Here is a 23348-nt window from a genome sequence, read left to right on the forward strand (position 1 = left end):
AATAAGGGGAAAGATGGAAGAGGAAGGAAAACTCTTACTGCTCTAATATATTATAAAAAAGACGATAATGTCTAAAAAAGGTGCAGCAGGTGTCGAGCTTTTTAATAAGTGGAAAGGAGGAACTTAAAACCAAGGAAGAAAAGACGGGAATGTCCATTGGACTAGTGAGCCGCTTTGGAGTGCTTGGAAGTGTGTATATCAAAGTCACTAAATCCCTAATTAATCTCTTAATCAATTGGTGTAGTTTCCCTATTCCATTTCCAACTCAAATTCTCATTTCTCAAGTCAAGTATAGTCTAGAAACATTTCAAGTAGAGCCCGTACCAAATTAATAATGCCAAATAGAGCATCTAATCAAATACCCATTAACAATTGTGTGTATTCATCACATTCAGTACATAGTTACGTTCGAGGATTCATCATAAATCCTAAGCACAAAGCTTAGCTACTCATGGAATTAAGGATTACAAGCATTCAAAATATAAATCCCATGAATGGCAATGAGTAAGAGAGAAGAAATTGCAAACTAATTATCCCATGCTTGGAAAACTTCTTCAATCTTTACTGTCAACTGATAAGTACCATTTCCCTATGAAAGCTGATTGTTAAATGGACCCTGAGCCAAACTCAACCCGAAAAACTAGTTCAAGAGGTGAGGATTGCCAAGACTATATAAGGAGACCAAGAAACACAAATCCCATCGATGTGGAACTCAACATCCCCCTCATGCCCCAGGCGTGCAAAGTGGAGCGTGGACAACATAAATGGGGGCTCACCATCGGTAAAAATAAATTGGGATGACTCTGATACCATGTTAAATACCTTGGGCCTAACTCAACCTCAAAAGCTAGTTCATGAGGTGTAGATTGTCCAAGACCATATAAAAAGACAAAGAAATCCAAGTCCCACCGATGGGGGACTCAACACTGATCTTTTAGTACAAGTGTACAAATTTCTATTTATAGCAAATACTAATTTTTCACGAACAACATCAGTTCCCTTGCTAGCTCGGACAATTTTATTCTTCATGCAACGCGTGACTCTCCTTTCTAGCGTAGCTTCAGTTCTATCCAAGATTCATCTTCAAATGTTCTGTCGTCTGATGGGTCCCTCACCATTATATGTTGTGACATCTATAATATATGAAAGTGACGTGAAGTTTCTATCGTCCAATCACACGGCGCCTCACTGTTCTTCTAATGTGCCACATCATGGCTGCTGAATACTTTGTGGAGTTTTGGCTTCTTCCAATGCAGTGTTTCACTTTCTTTCACTGTGTTCCATCAACACCGTAGAAGGTAAGCCACTCTTAACTTCGCATAGGCCGTAAAGTTGATCTTTTCTTCTTTGGTAGTCCTCCTTTTGAAGCTCATTTCCGTCTTAGAATTCCATATTCAATATAATTGGAAAGTTGCCCATAGATATTCTCCAAGATTATGAATCTAAGCATATTGTAGGTGGAGAGACGTGCTGGGGGAATTGGAATCCTCCGAGAGTCGTTGTGACTTTGGATATTGCAGGCGGATTAGAGTTGAGGAGGTCGAGGGGGCTATGCGTAAGATGAGCAGGGGAAAAGCTACCGGACTAGATGAAATCCCGGTGGAGTTTTGGAAGAGTACGGGCAGGGCGTCTTGAAATGGCTCACTAGATTATTTAATGTCATTTTAAGGACGAAAAAAATGCCCGATGAATGGAGGTGGAGTACAATGGTTCCTGTGTGCAAGAACAAGGGTGATATCCAAAGTTGCAACAGCTATCGAGGTATCAAGATGCTTAGCCATACTATGAAAGTTTGGGAGAGGGCGAGGAGGAGTGTGTCGAACCCGTTTGGGTTTATGCTGGGGTGCTTAACTACGGAAGCCATTCACCTTGTTAGGAGATTGATGGAGCAGTATAGAGAGGAACATGGACTTGCATATGGTTTTCAACGACGTAGAAAAAGCATACGATGAAGTCCCGAGGGAGGTCCTGTGGAGATGTTTGGAGGCTAGAGGTGTACCGGTTGCTTAAATTAGGGTGATTAAGGACATGTATGATGGAGCTAAGACTAGGGTAAGGATAATAGGAGGGGACTTGGATCACTTCTCGGTCATGATAGGGTTGCACCAGGGGTCGGCTCTTTGCCCTTTTTGTTTGCCCTAGCAATGGACGTATTGACGTGGCTTATCCAAGAGGAGGTGCCGTGGTGCATGTTATTTGTAGATAACATTGTATTGATTGACGAGACGCGATGCGACATTAACATGAGGTTAGAGATGTGGAGGTAGACCCTGGAGTTTAAAGGTTTCAAGTTGAGTAAGACTAAGATAGAATACCTGGAGTGTAAGTTCAGTGGGGTGACTTAGGAAGTGGAAGGGGAGGTGAGGCTGGATTCACAAGTCATCCCTAGGAGAGGAAGTTTTAAGTACCTTGGGTCTGTTATACAAGGGAATGGAGAGATCGACGAAGATGTCACACATTGTATTGGGGCGAGATGGATAAAATGGAGACTTGCTTCCGGTGTATTGTGTGATAAGAAGCTGCCAGCAAAACTTAAAGGTAAGTTCTACAGAGCAGTGGTCAGGCCGACTATGTTGTATGGGGCTGAGTGTTGGCCAGTCAAGAGCTCCCATGTCCAGAAGATGAATGTAGCAGAAATGAGGATGTTGAGATGGATGTGCGGGCACACAGTTAGATAGGATTAGGAATGAAGTTATCCGAGACAGGGTTGGTGTGGCCCCAATTGAGGATGTAAGAATGCACAGGAGAAAAATATATTGTTAATTAATATTGACAATGATACAATGAGCCCTATATATATAATACATGTCCTACTCCTAATACATATGAGATTAGGGTTATTTATTACTATTTAACTATCAAACTAACACTCTCCCTCAAGCTGGTGCATATAAATCATATGTACCGAGCTTGTTACATATATAACTAATACGAGGACCAGTGAGGGACTTGGTGAAAATATCAGCAAGCTGATCATTCGACTTCACAAATTTTGTAGCAAGATATCTCGAGAGTATCTTTTCTCTAACAAAGTGACAGTCTATCTCGACGTGTTTAGTTCTCTCATGAAACACTGGATTTGACGCAATATGAAAAGCAGCTTGATTATCACATACAAGTCCCATCTGACTAATTCACCAAATTTCAACTCCTTGAGCAACTGTTTGATCCAAATTAGCTCACATGTGGCCATAACCATTGCTCAATATTCTGCTTCTGCACTAGACCGAACAACCACATTCTGTTTCTTGCTCTTCCAAGACACCAAATTTCCTCCTACTAAGACACAATATCCAGACGTAGAACGTCTATCAGAAGGTGATCCTGCCCAATCAGTATCTGAGTATCCAACGATCTGCTCATGGCCTCGATCCTCAAACAATAAGCCTTTGCTTGGAGCTTGTTTTATATATCGAAGAATGCGGACAACTGCATCCTAATGACTATCACAGGGAGAATCCATAAACTGACTCACAACACTCACAGGAAAGGAAATGTCAGGTCTAGTCACTGTGAGGTAATTTAATTTACCAACCAACCGCCTATATCTTGCAGGATCGCTAAGAGGCTCCCCTGTCCTGGTAGAAGTTTAGAATTCGGATCCATCGGAGTGTCAACAGGTCTACAACCTGTCATTCCTGTCTCCTCAAGAATATCTAAGGCATACTTTCGTTGTGAGATCACAATACCTAAGCTAGATTGAGCGACCTCAATACCCAGAAAATACTTTAATCTCCCCAGGTCCTTAGTCTGAAAGTGCTGAAAGAGATGTTTCTTCAACTTACTAATACCATCCTGATCATTGCCGGTAATAACAATACCGTCAACATAAACGACCAGATAAATACAAAAATTTGAAGCAAAATGTCGATAAAATACAGAGTGATCAGCTTCACTACGAGTCATGCCAAACTCTTGAATAACTGTGCTGAACTTACCAAACCAGGCTCGAGGCGAGTGTTTTAGACCATAGAGGGACCGGCGCAACCGACATACAAGGCCACTAGACTCCCTCTGAGCAACAAAACCAAGTGGTTGCTCCATATAAACCTCATCCTCAAGGTCACCGTGAAGAAAAACATTCTTAATGTCCAACTGATAGAGAGGCCAATGGCGAACAACAACCATGGATAGAAAAAGGCGGACTGATGCAATTTTAGCCACGGTAGAGAAAGTATCACTGTAATCGAGTCCAAATATCTGAGTATACCTTTTGGCAACAAGACGAGCCTTAAGTCGTTCAACCTGGCCATCTGGACCAACTTTGATTGCATACACCCAACGACAACCAACAGTCGATTTACTCGAAGGAAGAGGAACAAGCTCTCAAGTACCACTCGTATGTAAAGCAGACATCTCGTCAATGATAGCCTGTCGCCATCTGGGATGAGATAGTGCTTCACCTGTAGACTTAGGGATGGAAACAGAGGACAAAGATGACACAAATGCACAATGGAATAATGACGGACGATGGTAACTTAAACCGACATAATGAGGATTAGGATTAAGTGTGGACCGTATACCTTTTCGTAGTGCAATCGGTTGATTAAGAGGAGACAAGTCCGCAGTATTAGCAGGGTCAGGTGCAGGACGTGAATCAGCTGGGCCTGATGCTGGGCGCGGACGACGATGATAAGTCAGAAGTGGTGGAGCTGTAGAAGGTTGAACTGGACTAGGTGGTGGCACTGAAGCTATAGTTGGTGGAACTAGATTAGGTGGTGGCGCTGGACTCGGTGGTGGCACTGGAGCTATGGAGGAAGATGAATGGGAGATAGGGACTGAATCTCCAAAAGAAGGAACTGGTAGCACCTCAGAAATATCTAAGTGATTAACTGGACTTGTGAAGTATGATTGAGTTTCAAAGAAGGTAACATCAGCAGACATAAGAAATCGTTGAAGGTCACGAGAATAACATCGATATCCCTTTTGCGTTCTCGAGTAACCTAGAAATATGCACTTACGAGCAAGATGGGCTAACTTATCTTTTCCTGGAGTAAGGTCATGAACAAAGCACGTACTCCCAAAGACACGGGGTGGAGGAGAGAACAAAGGTAAGTGGGGAAACAGGACAGAAAATGGAACTTAATTTTGGATAGCTGAAGATGGCATACGATTAATAAGATAACAAGATGTAAGAATTGCATCCCCCAAAAACGCAACGGAACATGAGATTGTATGAGTAGGGTACGAGCAGTTCAATAAGATGTCTATTATTTCTTTCAGCTACCCCATTTTGTTGGGATGCGTGCGGATAAGATATTTGATGAATAATCCCATGAGAGTTCATAAACTGCTGAAATGAGGAAGACAAATACTCTAGGGCATTATCACACTACGAAATGTGCGGATAGAAACCCCAAATTGATTTTGAATTTCAGCGTGGAAGGTCTGTTAAATAGAAAACAACTCAGATCGATTTTTCATCAAAAATATCCAAGTGCACCTGGAATAATCATCAATGAAACTAACAAAGTAGCGGAATCCCAAGGTAGAACTGACCCCACTAGGACCCCAAACATCTGAATGGACTAAAGTAAAAGGTGACTCTACTCGATTATCAAGACGTTGCTGGAAATGGGAGCAGGTATGCTTACCGAGTTGACATGACTCACACTCTAGAGTGGACAAATGAGATTAGCCAGGTACCATTTTCTGAAGTTTTGACAAACTGGGATGTCCTGACCGTTTATGTAATAAATCTGGTGAATCAGTAATGGGATAAGTTATTGGAGGAAGACAAGATGCGAGTCCATGTGATTTTGCAAGGATAAGGTAATAAAGTCAATCTAATTCACGACCGGTACCAATGATCCGTCCTGTAATGCGTTCCTGTATAAAAACAAGGTTATCAAGAAATAAAACAACAGATTTAAGTGATTTGGCTAAGCGACTAATGGCTATGAGCCAGGAACATAAAGAACTGAGTCTAAAGGTAAGGAAGTGAACTTGCTTGACCTATTGCAGTTGCCATGGCTTGAGACCCATTGGCCATTGTGACTGTTGGAAGAGATTGAGAATATGAAATACTAGTGAAAAGAGATTTGTTACCAGAAATATGATCAGATGCACCTGAATCAATGACCCAAGACTCAGAAGCAGTGTTATTAAAAGCACCCGCTTCTCGCTTTAAGAGCTGAAGCGACGCGAGGCGCTGTTCTATCGTTTTTCTGCTACAAAAGCGACTCACATAAAAAAAGCTCATGCTTTAACCGCTTAAGCGAGAAGCGCCACGATGGAAAAAGCGCAAAAAAGCGTGCTTAAGCGACGTGAAGGCATCTGCTAGGGTTTTTTTTTAAAAATTTTTGGCAAATAAACTGTCAGTTTCCAAATAAACATACGCTCTTTTGCTGCTCCAACTCCAGCGACGACTGCTGCTCCAACGACTGCTTCTTCTCCAGTTCTCTGTAAGTTTCTTGTTCTCTCTTCTTCTCTTCTTCTTCTTCTGTTCGACTCATTTTTTCTCTTTTTCTTTCTATTTTTTTCACTTTATATTGCTCTGTTCTAGACATCTAATTTATGCTCTGTTCTTCTGCCCTATTTTTCTCTTCTTCTTTCTATTTTTTTCACTTTTTATTGCTCTGTTTTTGTGCCCTAAAACTATGCTCTGTTTTCTGGTTTATTGCTCTATTTTTTGTGCCCTAAAACTATGCTTTGTTTTTCTGGTTTTATTGCTCTGTTTTCTGTATTTCTGTTTTCTGCTCTATTTTTCTGCTAGTGCTCACTGTTCTTAGCCATTTATCTATGCTTATTTTTTTTTATTTGTGTGTTAAATTGCGCTTCACATGAAAAAAGCGCGCGCTTCGCGCTTCGCTTCGGGCTTCTCGCTTTGCTTCGCGCTTCTCGCTTCGGTGAAGCGAGGCCTCGTCGCTTTTTTGCGCTTAACGCTTTCCAAAACACTGCTCAGAAGTTGAAGATTGGGAGACACAAGTCATGCTACTATTTGTTGGAACAACGGAGGCTAATCCTGAAGATGTCTGTTTACGTGCTTTGTACTGAAGGAACTCAATATAATCCGGTAAAGAAACCATCTGGATTGGATTCAATGTGTTAGATATGTACATAATGTAGTCTTGTCCCACATTGGAATAGGAGTAGTATGTCCTTGTATAGTATAGCTATGAATAAGGACCTCTTGTATTGTATTGAACACACAATATCAATATATCATATTTTCTCCCGTGCCGTCTCACATGGTATCAGAGCTATCGTGAGAGATTTATCACTATGCATAAATTCCAGCGATTCCGGGAAGTGAAATTAGTCACCGAAACCCTTTTTTTCCGGCGATTTTTCAAAGTTGTTTTGCTTCTGCTTTGTCTCGGTCAGTGTTGTGCAAAATCCAATACTGCCACAAGAGTAGTCACTGTCCGACGACCAAACCCCAGTGAAAATCTTCGGCGGCACTGTAGCTGTCGGAAGAAACTTTTCCGGCGAAGTTCCAACGTCGCGTGGGCCACCTTGCGGCCATTTTTTGGCGACGACTCTTCAGGACAGATTGTTCCCCTTGCAATTCCGAGCCTACCCATCCAGGTTACACCAAATTCCGACCACTTTTATATTTTTCCGACGTGAACAGTGATTTCAGAAGTGGACTGCTGGCCATTTTTTGAAAAAGTTTCTTCAGAACAGTTGGGTCGTCTAGTAATTCCGATCCTACCCTACTATTTTTATTTCATTCCGACCACTTTGAATTTTTTCCGGTTGCTACATTATTTCTGGCATGAAAAGTGTTTTCCACGCAGAACAATGTTAAGTTTCCAGTGGAGAAACAGTGTTTTCTTAGCGATTTCTTCAGTTTTCCCAAAGGAGTTACTAATTTCCACTATTTCAAGTTAACCCTACTACTATTAATTGTAGCGACATGGGAACCAATACTTCGAATAGTCGGATGGTTTCTTTAGCGGATTATTGAGTTTCTTCGGTACAAAACAGGTAAGCAGACATCTTATGAGATAGCTTCCGTTGTTCAAACAGGTAATAGCGTGACTTGTGTCTCTCAATCTTCATCCTCTATGTCTTGGGTCATTGATTCAGGTGCATCAAATCATATTTCTGGTAACAAATCTCTTTTCACTACTATTTCGTATTCTCAATCTCTTCCCAAGAGTCGCAATGGCCAATGGGTCTCAAACCATGGCAACTGCAATAGGTCAAGCAAGCCCAATTCCTTCCTTACCTTTAGATTCAGTTCTTTATATCCCTAATAGTCCTTTTAATCTCATAGCTATTAGCCGCCTAGCCAAATCACTTAAATGTGCCGTTTTATTTCTTGATGATCATGTTTTTATACAGGAACGCAGTACAGGGAGGATCATTGGTGCCGGGCGTGAATCAAATGGACTTTATTACCTTATCCTTGCTAAATCACATGGACTCACATCTTGTCTTCCATCACCAACTTGTCCTGTTACTGATTCACCAGCTTTATTTCATAAACGGTTGGACATCCCAGTTTGTCAAAACTTCAGAAAATGGTACCTGGTTTATCTCACTTGTCAGCTCTAGAGTGTGAGTCATGTCAGCTCGGTAAGCATACTCGCTCTCATTTCCCTCGACGTATTGATAATCGACAAAGTCACCTTTTACTTTAGTCCATTCAGATGTTTGGGGTCCTAGTCGGGTCAGTTCTACATTAGGATTCCGCTACTTTGTCAGTTTCATTGATGACTATTCTAGGTGCACCTGGATATTTTTGATAAAAAATCGACCTGAGTTGTTTTCTATTTTCCAGACCTTTCACGCTGAAAATCAAAATCAATTTGGGGTTTCTATTTGCACATTTCGTAGTGATAATGCCCGAGAGTATTTGTTTTCCCCATTTCAGCAGTTTATGAAATCTCATGGGATTATTCATCAATCGTAGTGATAATCCCAGGAACAGATAAGTTAGCTCCCCGTGCTCTTAAGTGCGTATTTCTTGGTTTCTCGAGAACGCAAAAGGAGTATCGATGCTATTCTCCTGACCTCCAGCGGTACCTTATGTCCGCTGATGTTACCTTTTTTGAAACCCAATCATACTTCACAGGTCCAGGTAATCACTTAGATATTTCTGAGGTACTACCAGTCTCTTCTTTTGGAGATTCAGTCGCTATCTCCCATCTATCTTCCTCTACATCTCCAGCTCCACCATCTATAGCTCCCGTTCCACCATCTATAGCTCCAATTCCATCACTTATAGGTCCAGTTCCTCCACATAATCCAGTTCAACCTTCTGCAGCTCCGCCACTCTTGACTTATCATCGTTGTCCACATCCAACATCAGGCCTAGGTGATTCACGTCCTGCATTAGATTCTGCACCTACTGCGGACTTGTCTCCTCTTAGTCAATCAATTGCACTCTGCAAAGGTGTACGGTCCACACTTAATCCTAATCCTGAGTATGTTGGTCTAAGTTATCATCGTCTGTCGTTACCTCATTATGCTTTTATATCTTCTTTGTCCACTGTTTCTATTCCTAAGTCTACAGGTGAGGCACTATCTCATCCTGGATGGCGACGGGCTATGATTGACGAGATGTCTGCTTTACATGCGAGTGGCACTTGGGAGCTTGACTTTCCTATGGAAAATTTCACGTGGCACGTCAATCATGATGGGTTGCAGACTGAAAAGCTTCTGCCTGGACAGGGGGAGCCTCTTAGAGACCCTACGAGATATAGGAGGTTGGTTGGAAAATTGAATTACCTCACAGTGACTAGACCTGACATTTCTTTTCCGGTGAGTGTTGTAAGTCAGTTTATGAATTTTCCCTGTGATAGTCATTGGGATGCAGTTGTTCGTATTCTTCGGTATATAAAGTCAGTTCCAGGCAAAGGATTACTATTCAAAGATCGAGGCCACGAGCAGATTGTTGGGTACACAGATGCTGATTGGGCAGGATCACCTTTTGATAGACGATCTACATCTGGATATTGTGTTCTAGTAGGAGGTAATTTGGTCTCGTGGAAGAGCAAGAAACAGAATGTAGTTGCTCGATCTAGCGCCGAAGCCGAATATTGGGCCATGGCTATGGCAACGTGTGAGTTAGTTTGGGTCAAGCAGTTACTCAAGGAGTTAAAGTTCGGAGAAATCAGCAGGATGGAACTAGTGTGTGATAACCAAGCTGCTCTTCATATTACGTCAAATCCGGTGTTCCATGAGAGGACTAAACACATTGAGATCGACTGCCACTTTGTCAGAGAAAAAAATACTTTCAGGAGATATTGTTACAAAGTTTGTAAAGTCGAATGATCAACTAGCAGATATTTTCACTAAGTCTCTTACTGGTTCTCGTATTAATTACATGTGTAACAAGCTCGGTACATATGATGTGTATGCACCGGCTTGAGGGGGAGTGTTAGATATGTACGTAATGTAGTCTTGTCCCACATTGGAATAGGAGTAATATGTCCTTGTATAGTATAGCTATAAATAAGGACCTCTTGTATTGTATTGAACACACAATATCAATATATCATATTTTCTCCCGTGCCTTCTCACACAATGCATTGGATCCAACGGATTGTGAGTTAAAGGCTTCTGATACGAATGCCATTATAATATTGTGCCGGAAAAAAGCAAAATTTTTCAAGGAATTACTGTTCTGCTTTACATAAAACTTACTGTTCACGCCGGAAAAATCTCAAAGTGCTCGGAATAAAAAGAAAACAGTATGGGCCTGGTCGGAATTACTAGAAAATAGGACTGTCCTGAAGAAATTTTCCAAAAAGATGACCGGAACACTGTTCACGCGCCGGCGCGTGGGTCTGACGCGCCGCCGGTGTCAGAAGATCTGGAGGCGCTTGAGAGCGCGTGGACTTGTTCTACCGGTGTGGTTTTCTGGGGTTTGGTCGCCTGAGAAACTCGCACCTGCTGGTGGTGTTATTTTTCGTAAAAATCCCACCGGAGGGATTTCGCAAAAAAAGAGCCTGAAAGTCACCGGATAAATGGCATGGTGACTATCCCGGACTCGCTGGTAACTGCACAACAGGGATTTCTCACTAGTTGCTCTGATACCATGTGACAATGCATGGGAGAAAAATATATTGTTAATTAATATTGACAATGATACAATGAGCCCTATATATATATTACATGTCCTACTCCTAATACATATGGGATTAGGGTTATTTACTAATATTTAACTATCAAACTAGCAGAGGACAAGATGCGGGAAGCGAGACTTAGATGGTTTGGACATGTGAGGAGGCAGAGCACAGGCGCTCTGGTTAGGAAGTGTGAGAGGTTGACATTGGAAGGCCTAAGGAGAGGTAGAGGTAGGCCGAATAAGAATTGGGGTGAGATGATTAGGCACGACATGGCATAACTTCAACTGACCGAGGACATGACCCGCGATAGAAAGATGTGTAGGTCGAAGATTAGGGTAGTAGGGTAGTTAGTTTAGTGTTCTTCCCATCGTACCGGTAGTATTAGTACGTACTTTAGTATTCTGTTGGCATTAGATTTCTATGACTACCGGTCATTTCTTTCATTGCGGTCACCTGATTATTTGGTTGTTATTTGTGCTTCTTTTACATGCCTTCTAATTGTTGCGCTTCTTGTTTTTCTCTTCTTTAATGTGGTGCTTATGCTTCTCTGAGCCGATGGTCTATTGGAAACAACCTCTGTATCTCCACAAGGTAGGGTTAAGACTGCGTACACAATACACTACCCTCCCCAGACCCACTATGTGGGATTATACTGATTTTGTTGTTGTTGTTGTTATCATGAATCTAAGCATAGGAAAGTGATAATTGTGATGTGAAAGAACCATAAAATACCTAACTTATCAATTTTTAAAGGCATGCCCTATTCATTTATTTCTTGTATTTTTATTGATAATTACTCTCTTGACTTTGACTCCTAACGCATTCCAAGTACATGGATTGTTTCTGGGGTTCTTCATTATGCTATCAATAATGTTATATATCTCGACTCCTCCATTTCTCAGCTTATGGTGATATTTACTTGCTTTTGTTTGATTTTTACTTGTTTTCATTTGATTTCGAACATGGTACAGTTATGATGTTATCTCATGCTGAACTGAGAGGCTTGAAGCTAAAGTATAGACGAAAGTCTCAGTTACATGGATCCTTGTAATGGATGATTGATGTAACTTTTATTTGAATGGTTCAGTCAGGATAGCAGGCTCCCTGCCGAATTTGAGATCACAGGTTTTTGCCATCCATGTGGGTCGGAGGAAAGAAATTGTCTGGCTGTTCAAGTGATGAGATGGTGTGATGGTTCCTATCTTGAAGATCAGGATCATTGGTGGTTGTCGGGCATACACCGCGACGTGCTTCTTCTAGCAAAGCCTAAGGTGTGAACTTTTCCTTTTAAATGAGTTTCGTATTTCCTCTTTCTCTGGAATATTTTGGGAATCTGGATATGATAAGAAAACTAACTTCCAAGGTGTTTTTCTGAATGTTACGATATAAATACAGAAAAAACAACTGTACCCTCTTTTGCTAAGGACTTACCTCACATCCACTGCCTCCAGCTACTTTGTCCTTCTTATCTTACTTGCCTTCAGTATGATCACCTTCTTTGTGTTCACCACCTTCCGTTTTTTTCTCTTTCATTTTATCCGCCTAGCTGAAGGCAAAATCTCTCCTTATAAAAAAAGTTAAAACACTCTCCTTGCCAAAACCTGCAAAAGGCTTCCTGAGAAAGCAATTGTTTCAGTTCAGATTATCTAGTATCTTGAATTTTTGGAATGTTACTGCTTATATTACAAAGAAAAAGTAATAAATACAAGCAATAGAATAACAAGGAAGAATCATTAAAACGATGAACGTGAATTTGAATAAAAGTAGAGGTAGAAATAAATGGTGGCTAGGCAGAGGCGGAGCCAAGATTTTAAGTGTATAGGTTCTAAATTTTAAGACAGGACCGCGACATCAAACTAATATACAATAATAACAAGACAAGGAACGAGTACCAATATTTAATATTATATATTCAATAAGTAATGAATAATATAAACATAATATATGAATTTTAGTATTATCATACAGTTACATTCGATGACTTGTCGTATTTTGTAGACCGATAAATGATTGCAGCATTAGGCACTTTCAAGTTTCAAATATTTCATTCTTTATATATCAAACTAAACAATCATTTAAAAAGTTATTATCAATGCAAGTCATTTTTAATAAATTTCATTTAAAAAGAACACTTTTCACCGTTGCATTAGCGACATATAATAGCAAACATAAACAAATAAACAAGTCTCCATATCTTGTGCATATTTGATTTTATAGTTCACTGCATATGATAGTAGATGCATAGAAAAACTTTTTGCTTTCCTTTATTTTTTCCTTATTGATATGAATAAGGTTCTGTTTTAGCTAATATATGAAGAAAGTTATCAGATGTGCAAAGTTCCCTCGCCAACTTAATGTGCACATCCTTTTCTGGCCTAAACAAATATTGCTATACAAAACGACCTTTTTTTTAAGAAAAACTATTTGTAGTCTACCCTTACAAGTTGAATATCTCACTTTAATTTGATCTTGCATCATAAGACAAAAAAATAAAAAAATAAAAATAAAATTGAAGATTTAAATTGCTTAATATTTTTCCATTAAACTTGTGAGGCCATGTATAATAAACTATTAAAATTTATGAAAATCAGAAATGAAAAAGAATAAAATATATGGTCCCTAGCCTCCGATTAATACACAAATCATATTCACATGGCAATGGTGAGACACAAAGTGAAAAAACCGGTTTAAAATTTTAGGGGAAGCATTGCACAATAATACAAATATAAGATTCAACCTTTGGAATCAAAAGTTTTAAAATAAAAGTAAAATCTACGTAAAAATCAAAAGACAAAAGAAAGGCAAACAAGAAAAATCAGGGATTAACCTTGAAGAAAAATGTGACCAGCTGAGGCTTTAGATTGATTTTGAACAATGCCAAAATTTTTCTACAACCCTCTCTATTTCACTCGCTTTTCTTTTGATTTTGATATGGTCAATTGTCAAAGAAGTGAAGGACGGGGAGAGTGGGCCTTCTTTGTTGGAGATTCTGTCCTTTTCTTCTTTGCCTTAATTGGTTTGTGGTTCTTTTTCAAAAAAGAAAAGAAAAACATCGTTAAAAAGAACCAGTTGGCAACACATTTTGGGAGACTCGAACCCACATGGGTGACCGTAGAACCCAGAGCCCTTACCGCTGAACCCAAAACCTCCTTGTTACTGGGTTCGGCGTTCAAAGATTATATAAGTTCAGTGAAATTTTCAATAAAGTTACAGGGTCCGGAAAAAAGCCCCCGGGTTCGCCCGAATCCACACTCATTACTGTAGCTCCGCCCCGGTGGCTAGGTATGGATTTAGCCATGGTAGAGTACAAATGTGACTTGAAGTCTTGAATTATGACGTGCTCGAGGCACACTTAAACCCTGAAGTTAGGTGTAATTCATGCTGGGCTTCGCTTCGGTTTGGTGGACTTCAGTGTGTGGTACCAATGGTTCAACACTCATAGAGTCCATCTGATAGAGGAGGGCAGAACTAAACAATGTAGCTAGCAAAGTAATGTATGAATTGGTAAAAAAATGTTATGGATGATTATTTTAGTGAGCACAAGAAATTAGAAGTTTAGTATAAGAAAAGTAAACCCAAAATTCAAAGGGAAAACTCAAAATTACATCTTTGCATCTGGATCGGAATGTTTAAATGGATTTGAAATTGATTGACCTGGTTTTTGTTTGTACTCCATCCAGGAAAGAATGTTAATGTTATCATTTGGGTCAAACAATTATTTCTTTGATTTGTAAGTTTTACATCCACTGGATGCTTTCAATTAATGATATTCCACTTCATAAAAAAACAATTATTTCTTTGACTACAAGAATTCAAAGTTTTTGAATACTTTAAACTTTAAAAAATTGTGTTTTTTAAATATGTTTATGTAGCTTCTAAATGTGTAAAATATAACTCCGAAAAATTTAAGAATCATTGTCCCAATATATACATAAATTTAGGTGCCGCTAGGTTGGTGTTGTAAGAGAATTAATCTATGTATAAAAATCAGCATAATATAGTACATTGTTTGGTTGGTGTTTTAAGGAGAGTTAATCTTGGTATAAAATCCAGCATAGTATATATAATGTTTCGTTAGCTCGTTGGCTTTCTTCTTTTCTTCATACATAATACCGACATAAATTAATGAAAAATTTATGTATTTTACGTGGGGTAGAATGTGGAATAAGCCTATGGGTATTAAATACTACCCAGTATGTCATTAAAACATTAAAATGACAAAACAACAACAATATACCCAGTATGTCATTAAAACATTAAAATGACAAAACTAACCTTCATAATAGTGAACAAGCTTTTCCTTTGCAAGTAAATTCTTTTTTTAAATTATACACAATATATTAATTTGTAATAGATCAAGCTAAATATCCAAAAAATAAAATAAAATATTCCAACAGTACATCCCTTGCATAACTGCATTGCTAATACCTGCATTGCTAATTCCTGCATAACTCATATCTAAACCAAACGACCCCTTAAATGTCTTCAGTTGATGAGTTTTAGCTGCTGTGACTTCGTCTGTAGCAAGAATGGGGATCCTTCCATGAAATTAATTTCCTGTTTTAATGTGGCACACTAAATAGGTGAATATGCTATGACTGCTACTTACCGTTTGGTTTTTAGAAAGCAAAAGTTATGGGAAACTAAAGTTAACTATGGTAAGATTGTAAGAGTTGATTCCCCCAACTTGCTCGGGAGGCATAGTTGTTGTATAGTAAGAATCAATTACCCAATAGTTCTTAAGTTAAAAAATGCATAGACTTTTCCTTTTCAGAAAATGGACTTTATCATGAGACCATGCCGTTAAATATTGATATTAAATTTGGGATAAAGGGAGTAGGAATTTTACTAATGAGATGCTTTATTAGCAATAGCATGTTGCATTTGCTTAAAGTGCAATACCAGAAGTGTCAAGATTGACTTTTCTCTCCTTGAATCAAGTGTCGGAAGGTTTTGCTATCTCTATCTGGAAATGATGCAGTTCTTTTAGCTTGAGAATCAGTCCTAGTCATTTGAACCATATTTATTTCTGTGTATCCTGTGCAGTTTTTCCTCTTTTTAGTTACACTTTTGGCAAGTGTATAGGAACCGTGGAAAGTTTGTTTTATTAAGACTTTATGCAATGTTTTGGTTGAGAACAGCTCATCTCCTTTTTACCATTCTTTATATCACTATGACTGACTTGTTCTCCCTCTTAGTGTTCTCTGTCTTTTATCGGAATTTCTCTGTTTTGGATAGGTCATTGCTGACTTCTTACCTAACTTTTCTGATGCAGACATTTATTGCTGACTATTTCTTTAGAACAAACATGGCCGAAGATTTTTCTTATGCAGACGTAGAGGTAATCATAGAACGCCAATGGCTTCTTATATTCCCTTTTCTTTTTCACTGTCCTACTTGTGCAGTAGATCATACAAAATGTATACAGTTTTGTCACCGAATTGTGGAAAATTTGCTGGAATTTAGAAACCATCATCACCCTACTAGATGCGGAGAAGGTAGAGAGGCAAGTGGCTGAGTGAGAAAATGCCTAGAGACCTGAATTTTTGCTAATAAATATTAAGCCTGATAGAACCTTTGACTTTTACTTTATTTGTTTTTGTTTTTTTGGATAACTGAGAAATCTCCGAGGACTAGTGGAGCATGGTTCAAAACTCAGTGGATAATGGATGCCCCTCTACCCTTCCCCACTTAAATACCAAGCTTTTGTCGGAGGTTTTAAACTCGTGACATACCACAAGCTGCATTCTTACTACCAGACCAAAGCCCTGGGGCTTTACTGTGTTTCTTTAAAGTGTTGTTTTTGTGTGCCAATATATCTTGTCAATCTTTACTAGCATCTCAGGTTAAGAATTTACCCAATGTTTTACTAACTTCGGTTGGTCCTCATTTCCTGGCTGATTCTTTTGTATGGACATTATGATTTTGTTTTGACTTAGAAGAAAAATGTAAGTTAGTCCATATAGGAAGTGATTATAAGGATAACTTTTGCTATGTCTTTATGTTCACATTGTGTCATGCAGCACACAACCAATTTCCATCAATTGGTTTCCCTTGTTATTGTTTCCTTAGCGAAGAGGATTACAGTCTTGTGCTTCTATTTTGTTAACTTACACTCTTTCCATTTACTTTTATTTCTGTTTTTGCAAAATTTATTTTCTTTTATTTTTCTAGGTTGCGGAGGTAAGTGCAGGTTAGCCCTTTTTGGTTGGCTTTATTTTGTTCTTTTCGGTTGGTTCTGACAAAATAAGTAAATAAATTCTCTTGCCTATGTTGGTATCCTGCTGGTCAACAGAGTTGTCTTAAAATATGGACATGTCCAAAGATTGGATCTCTTTAGTCAACAATAGCAACTGGGCCTCAATCCTAAGCAAGTTGGTGTCAGCTATATGAATCCTCACTGTCCATATGTAGCTCCATTTAAGCTTATCTCAATCCAATATTATTCAAATTAAAATAAAAATTAAATCAAAAAGCACTAGAAGTTCTTTATACTTTTTACTAACATATAAATCACAATGGTTATTTCATGAATTTGAAATTATTGTTACACCGTTAGTTTTAAAATCCATTTGCTTCATCCTAATATATAGAGTTACTTTGACTTGCACAGACTGTAATACTGTAAGAGCAAAATGTTTGAATAGATTGTTCTTGTTTTATTTTGTTAATATTTTTGTTTTTGACGAAGTAAGAAATATTTGAATAGATTGTTATATTGAGGAGAAGTTTAAAGAAAGTTGCTAATGTATAAAGTACAAAAGGAAAGAATGCCACTTCTGATTCAAATAAATATTGAGAAAGAAGAAGAGAAAAAAGATGGTAAATAGAGTGCTTGATTATTCCCTCAAGCTGGTGGTTTTAAATAACATTTGACAGAAATACAAATAAAGAAAGACTACAATTACAAGCGGCCTACAAAATCTCCTAATTACTTAATTACAGGGATTTCTGTGATTACAGGGAGTTGTGTATCTTTTCATATTTACATAGTATCAATTCTTGCCATATTTAACACTCCCCCTCAAGCTGGGCGTACAAGTCATATGCTCCTAGCTTGCTACAGATATCGCCAATTTTGGATCCTCGGAGTGATTTTGTGAGGACATCTGCTAGTTGGTCTTTTGAGTTGACAAAACTCGTAACTATGCACCCAGACTCAATCTTTTGTCGAATGAAGTGACAATTTACTTCAATATGCTTCGTTCTTTCATGAAATACTGAATTTGAAACGATATATAATGCGGCTTGATTATCACAAATCAATTTCATCGGCTTGTCCCCTCCAATCTTTAACTCATGTAGAAGTTGCGTTAGCCATATAAGCTCGCAAGTGGCCAATGCCATAGCCCGATATTCTGCCTCTACGCTTGACCTAGCCTCCACATCTTGCTTTTTTACTTTTCCAGGATATTAGGTTGCCTCCAATTAAATACAATAACCTGAAGTGGACCGCCTGTCAGAGGGAGAACTTGCCCAATCTGTATCAGAATACCCAACAATGTCTGCATGTCCCTTGTTTTCATACAATAAACCTTGCCCCGAAGAACTTTCGACATATCTTAGGATGCGAATTGCTGCATCCCAATGACTGTCACAAGGTGACTGGAGAGACTGGCTAACAACACTTACAACAAATGAGATGTCAGGTCTCGTGCACGTAAGATAGTTGAGTTTGCCAACAAGTCTCCGATATCTTCTTGGATCTTTTAGAGGCTTCCCTTGTCCCAGAACAAGTTTAGTATTTGGATCCATGGGACTGTCCACAGGTTTGCAGTTCACATACAAGTGTCTTCCAAAATATCTAAGGCATACTTCGTTTGTGAGATGACAATGCCGCTGTTAGATTGTGCCACCTCAATGCCTAGAAAATATTTTAGTTTGCCCAGATCCTTAGTCTGGAATTGACTTGAAAGATGCTGCTTAAGTTGGATAATACCTTCATGATCATCACTTGTGATGACAATATCATCAACATAAACAATTAGAAAGATACATTTGCCATGAGATGAATGCCTATAGAATACTGAATGGTTAGCTTCTGTTCGGGTCATTCCAAATTGTTGGACAACAGTTCGGAAATGGCTAAACCATGCCCTAGGAGACTGCTTGAGACCATAAAGAGATCGACGAAGCCGACAGACTAATCCAGACTCCCCCTGAGCAACAAGCTCTGGTGGTGCTCCATATATACTTCTTCAACAAGTTCTCCATGAAGGAATGCATTCTTAATGTCCAACTGAAAAAGTGGCCAATGATTCATCGTTGCCAAAGAGATAAGAAGACAGATAGATGCCATCTTTGCAACTAGTGAAAAAGTATCACCATAATCAACGCCATACACCCGAGTATACCTTTTAGCAACCAGTCTTGCTTTAAGGCGATCAACCGCTCCGTTTGGACCTATCTTAACTGTAAACACCCATTGACAACCAACAGTGGTCTTCCCTTTAGGTAAAGGGACTATCTCCCAAGTATGGTTATCGTGCAACACAGTCATCTCTTCAATCATAACGTGACGCTAACCTGGATGGGACATTGCTTCTTCCAGTCTTTGGAACCTTGACAGTGGATAAGCTAGTAATAAAAGCATGGTATGAAGATGATAAATGATGATAACTTAAAAAGGTATAAGTGGGAGTTTGATTGACAGTAGTTCTAGTACCTTTTCGGAGAGCAATGGGGAGATCAGTGACATCAGATGGGCGCTCAACCAAAGCATGAGACATTGCTGGAGAAGGCAATGAGTCACCCCGTGGGCTTTGTGTACCTGCATTAGGATCAGAAGCATCAACTGGATTAGTAGGTTGAGAATTAGGTCGAGGGCGTCTAGAATAGACTTGGAGTGGTGGATTTGGAGCTGGAGTTGGGAGGCGAAAAGGTTGGAACTGGAAGAACTATGGATATGGGCTTCTGATTTAATGAATTAGGAGAAAAATACGGGGAAGTCTCAAAAAAGGTAACATTTGCTGAGATTAAGTACCTATTTTTAGAGGGATCAAAGCATTTGTATCCTTTTTGTAGACGAGAGTACCCTAAAAAGACACATTTGATAGCCTTTTGCTGAAGTTTGTCTTTTCCCACGGTAAGATCATGAAAAAACAAGTACAACCAAACACACGTGGAGGAAGTGGGAACATAGGTTGTTCTGGATAAAGGACCAAGTGTGGACTCTTGTACTGCAAAGCAAAGGAGGGCATACGATTAATTAAATAACAAGCAGTAATAACTGCATCACCCCAAAAATGTAAAGGAATATGATTGTGAATAAGTAATGTCCGAGCCGTTTCAATGAGATGTCTGTTCTTTTGTTTGCAACTCCATTTTGTGTGGAGTATGTGCACAAGAAGACAAGTGTAATATACCTTGTGATGGCATGAAGGAAGAAAGTGAAGAAGAGAAGTATTCTCGGGCATTATCACTGATTAATTTCTTTATGGAAACACCGAATTGATTGCTAATCTCAGTACAAAAGTTCTGAAAAATAGAGAACAATTCAGATATGTTTTTCATTAAAAATAACCAAGTGCACCGAGAATAATCATCGATAAGTGTAACAAAATAATGAAATCCTAGTGAAGAACTGACACGACTTGGACCTCATATGTCCGAGCGAACAACTTCAAACAAAGAGGAAGACCTATTATTGACACGCTTTGGGAAAGAAGCACGAGTGTGTTTCCCCAGCTGACATGACTCACATTCTAACAAAGATAAACTAGATAGACTGGGGACCATCTTCTGTAGCTTTGAAAGACTTGGATGTCCCCATTGACTATGAAGCAAATCAGAGGAAATAGCGGAAGTGAAGGCAACTGTTGGTTTTGGAATGGATAGTTTGTACAGACCGTGTGACTCATGTCCTCTTCCAATCACCTGTTTCGTACTCCGATCCAGCAAAAAAACAGAATTCTCAGAGAAGATTACAAGACACTTGAGGTTCTTGGTTAATTTACTAATGGAAATAAGATTATACGGACATTCGAGTGCAAAAAGAACTGAAGTTAAAGGTAAAGAAGGTAGAGGGTGAGCTGCACCTATTCCTTTGATAGCAGTCTTTGATCCATTAGCTAAGGTAATAGTAGAAAAGACAGATGGAGAATTAAGGACATAAAGAAAATTTTTGTTACCAGATATATGATCAGTAGTACCAGAGTCAAGAATCCGTGGTCCAGGAAAGGAAGACTGTGCGACATAGGCAAAAGAGTTACTAGGTTGCACTGTGCAAGGTGTAGATGAGGTAGATGACTGTTGCTTTGATGTGTGGTACTGAAGATGATCATTATAATCTGCTCCAGTCAAAGTGATAGAGTGAGATGATCTATCCTTTGACATCTGGTGCAAGTAGAATACCATCTTCGCTGTGAGCCACATTGATTGCATGTCGAGGACGATCATTGTTACGTGGAGGCTTACCATGAAGCGACCAACAAACATCACGTGTATGCCCTTCCTTATCACAGTATGTGCAATGTTTAGTGCTTTTCCCTTTTTCTTTTCTGAGTCCATTTTGAAAAGTGTTAGTTTGTACAACCATTATGGAAGTATCATATGAGTTTACCTCCGGTGTAGATGTGATGCGCAACAATTTGGCAGATACTTCCTCCAAGGTAGGAACAGATGCGCTAGCAAGAATCTGGTCTCGAACCGAGGAGAGATCAGATCTTAATCCAATCAAGGCTAGAACCATAAAAGATCTGTCTCTCTGTCTATCCTGATCATCCAACTTGTCAGTAAAAGGCATACGAGAATCAAATTGATCCTTTAAGGATTCTACCTGGCCAAGATAGCTTGCCATGTCTTGTTGATTCCGTTGCAGGTGGACAATGTCTGAAACTACCTTGTAAATAAGTTGTATGTTATTTGTATACAAGGTTTTGGCCTTATTCCAAACCCTGCAACATGTCTTACATGACTGAAAAAGATTTAAGTAACTTACTGTCAAGAGAGTTCCATAGAAGACTGCATAATTGAGCATCTATTTTAACTCCAGTTGGTGTATGAGTGTATGAGATGCTCCAATCTCTGTATAATTCTTGATCAAGTGATCTTCATATCCTTGACCTATAAACCACAGTTGTACAAAAGCTGCCCAAGAGGTATAATTTCCACTACCATCCAACTTAACAGTAGTAATTGTTGGAGATGGTGAAGAGGAAAGAATCGACTTTCCAGTAATTTGATTTTCAACTGCTTTATCATCTCCCATTGTTGTATTTATTACACAGGAACTGCTGAAAGTAGTGGATGAGAGTAACTACAAAACAAGAAAAATAGGAAGAAATAGAGAAAACTGATGAGTCGACCAAAGAGGATCTGGTTCTTCTATAGTCTTTTAATTCAAGAAGAAAAATGAGATGGAGCAGGGACTAAGAACCTTAGCTCTGATACCATGAGAAAGAAGAAGAGAAGAAAGATGGTGAATAGAGTGCTTGATTATTCCCTCAAGTTGTTGGGTTTAAATAATCTTTGACAGAAATACAAATAAGGAAAGACTACAATTACAAGCCTACAAAATCTCCTAATTACTTAATTACAGGGATTTGTGTATTTTTTCATATTTACATAGTATCAATTCTTTCCATATTTAACAAAATATAAAGTGGCAACAACTTATAATGGTTTAATCATTACAACGAGAAATTTTTATCACTTTAGGATGTCATTTTTATGGGAAGGAGGGAATATTGAAAGCTTGTGACATAATTTTGCTGATTTTACCTTATTCTGTCCATAATGCAGGTGGAAGTAAAAATTGATAATTCTTTCGAGAATAAAGACATTGTCGACTTCACTATTGAAGCTTCACTCTATGACAACGGAAATTGGCTTAGCCGCTCAGACCGTATTGATTTGCTTTCTGCTAACATTGCTGATCTAGAGTTAGTGCTGTCTTCTGATCCTTGTTTGGGATTTAAAGGCTACATGCTTGTGGGGAAGGTGCAAGTACCTAAACTTTGGTCTGCAGAGCAAGTAAGTAATTTTTCTCAACTTTAAATCCAAACCATGATAATGTTTTACAATGCTGTTTTCCTTGTTTGATATTTTATATAGGGCATTTTTTTTTCTAAACGCAATTATTGCACACTCATCAGATGCTACACTCAAAACTCATTTGAAATAGGGTTCGGGTTTAGCACTTATACTATGTTCCATTACATATTAGTAGTAGTAGTACAATGTTAATCATTTATTATAATCTGGTAGTCTGCTTTTTCTCCTGCACTCCCTTGCAGGGAAGCTTAGAGTGCAAGGAATCTTTCTCCTGTATGCTTTATCATGAAATTCGACTTCTACATTTTGAATGACCCTGTCATATATTGA

General features: G+C 38.9%; 1 protein-coding gene across 1 annotated transcript in view; it reads left to right on the forward strand.

Moving 5' to 3' along the window:
- Positions 1 to 23348, forward strand: part of LOC104226822 (uncharacterized) — a 52593-nt gene that overhangs the window by 12775 nt on the left and 16470 nt on the right. The window contains exons 6-8 of the mRNA XM_070163531.1: positions 12112 to 12295; positions 16300 to 16365; positions 22767 to 22997. Of these exons, the coding sequence (XP_070019632.1) occupies positions 12112 to 12295; positions 16300 to 16365; positions 22767 to 22997 (481 nt within the window). The remainder of the gene's footprint in view (positions 1 to 12111; positions 12296 to 16299; positions 16366 to 22766; positions 22998 to 23348) is intronic.

The sequence above is a fragment of the Nicotiana sylvestris genome, chromosome 12, assembly GCF_000393655.2.
Source record: "Nicotiana sylvestris chromosome 12, ASM39365v2, whole genome shotgun sequence".
Taxonomy (NCBI): domain Eukaryota; kingdom Viridiplantae; phylum Streptophyta; class Magnoliopsida; order Solanales; family Solanaceae; genus Nicotiana; species Nicotiana sylvestris.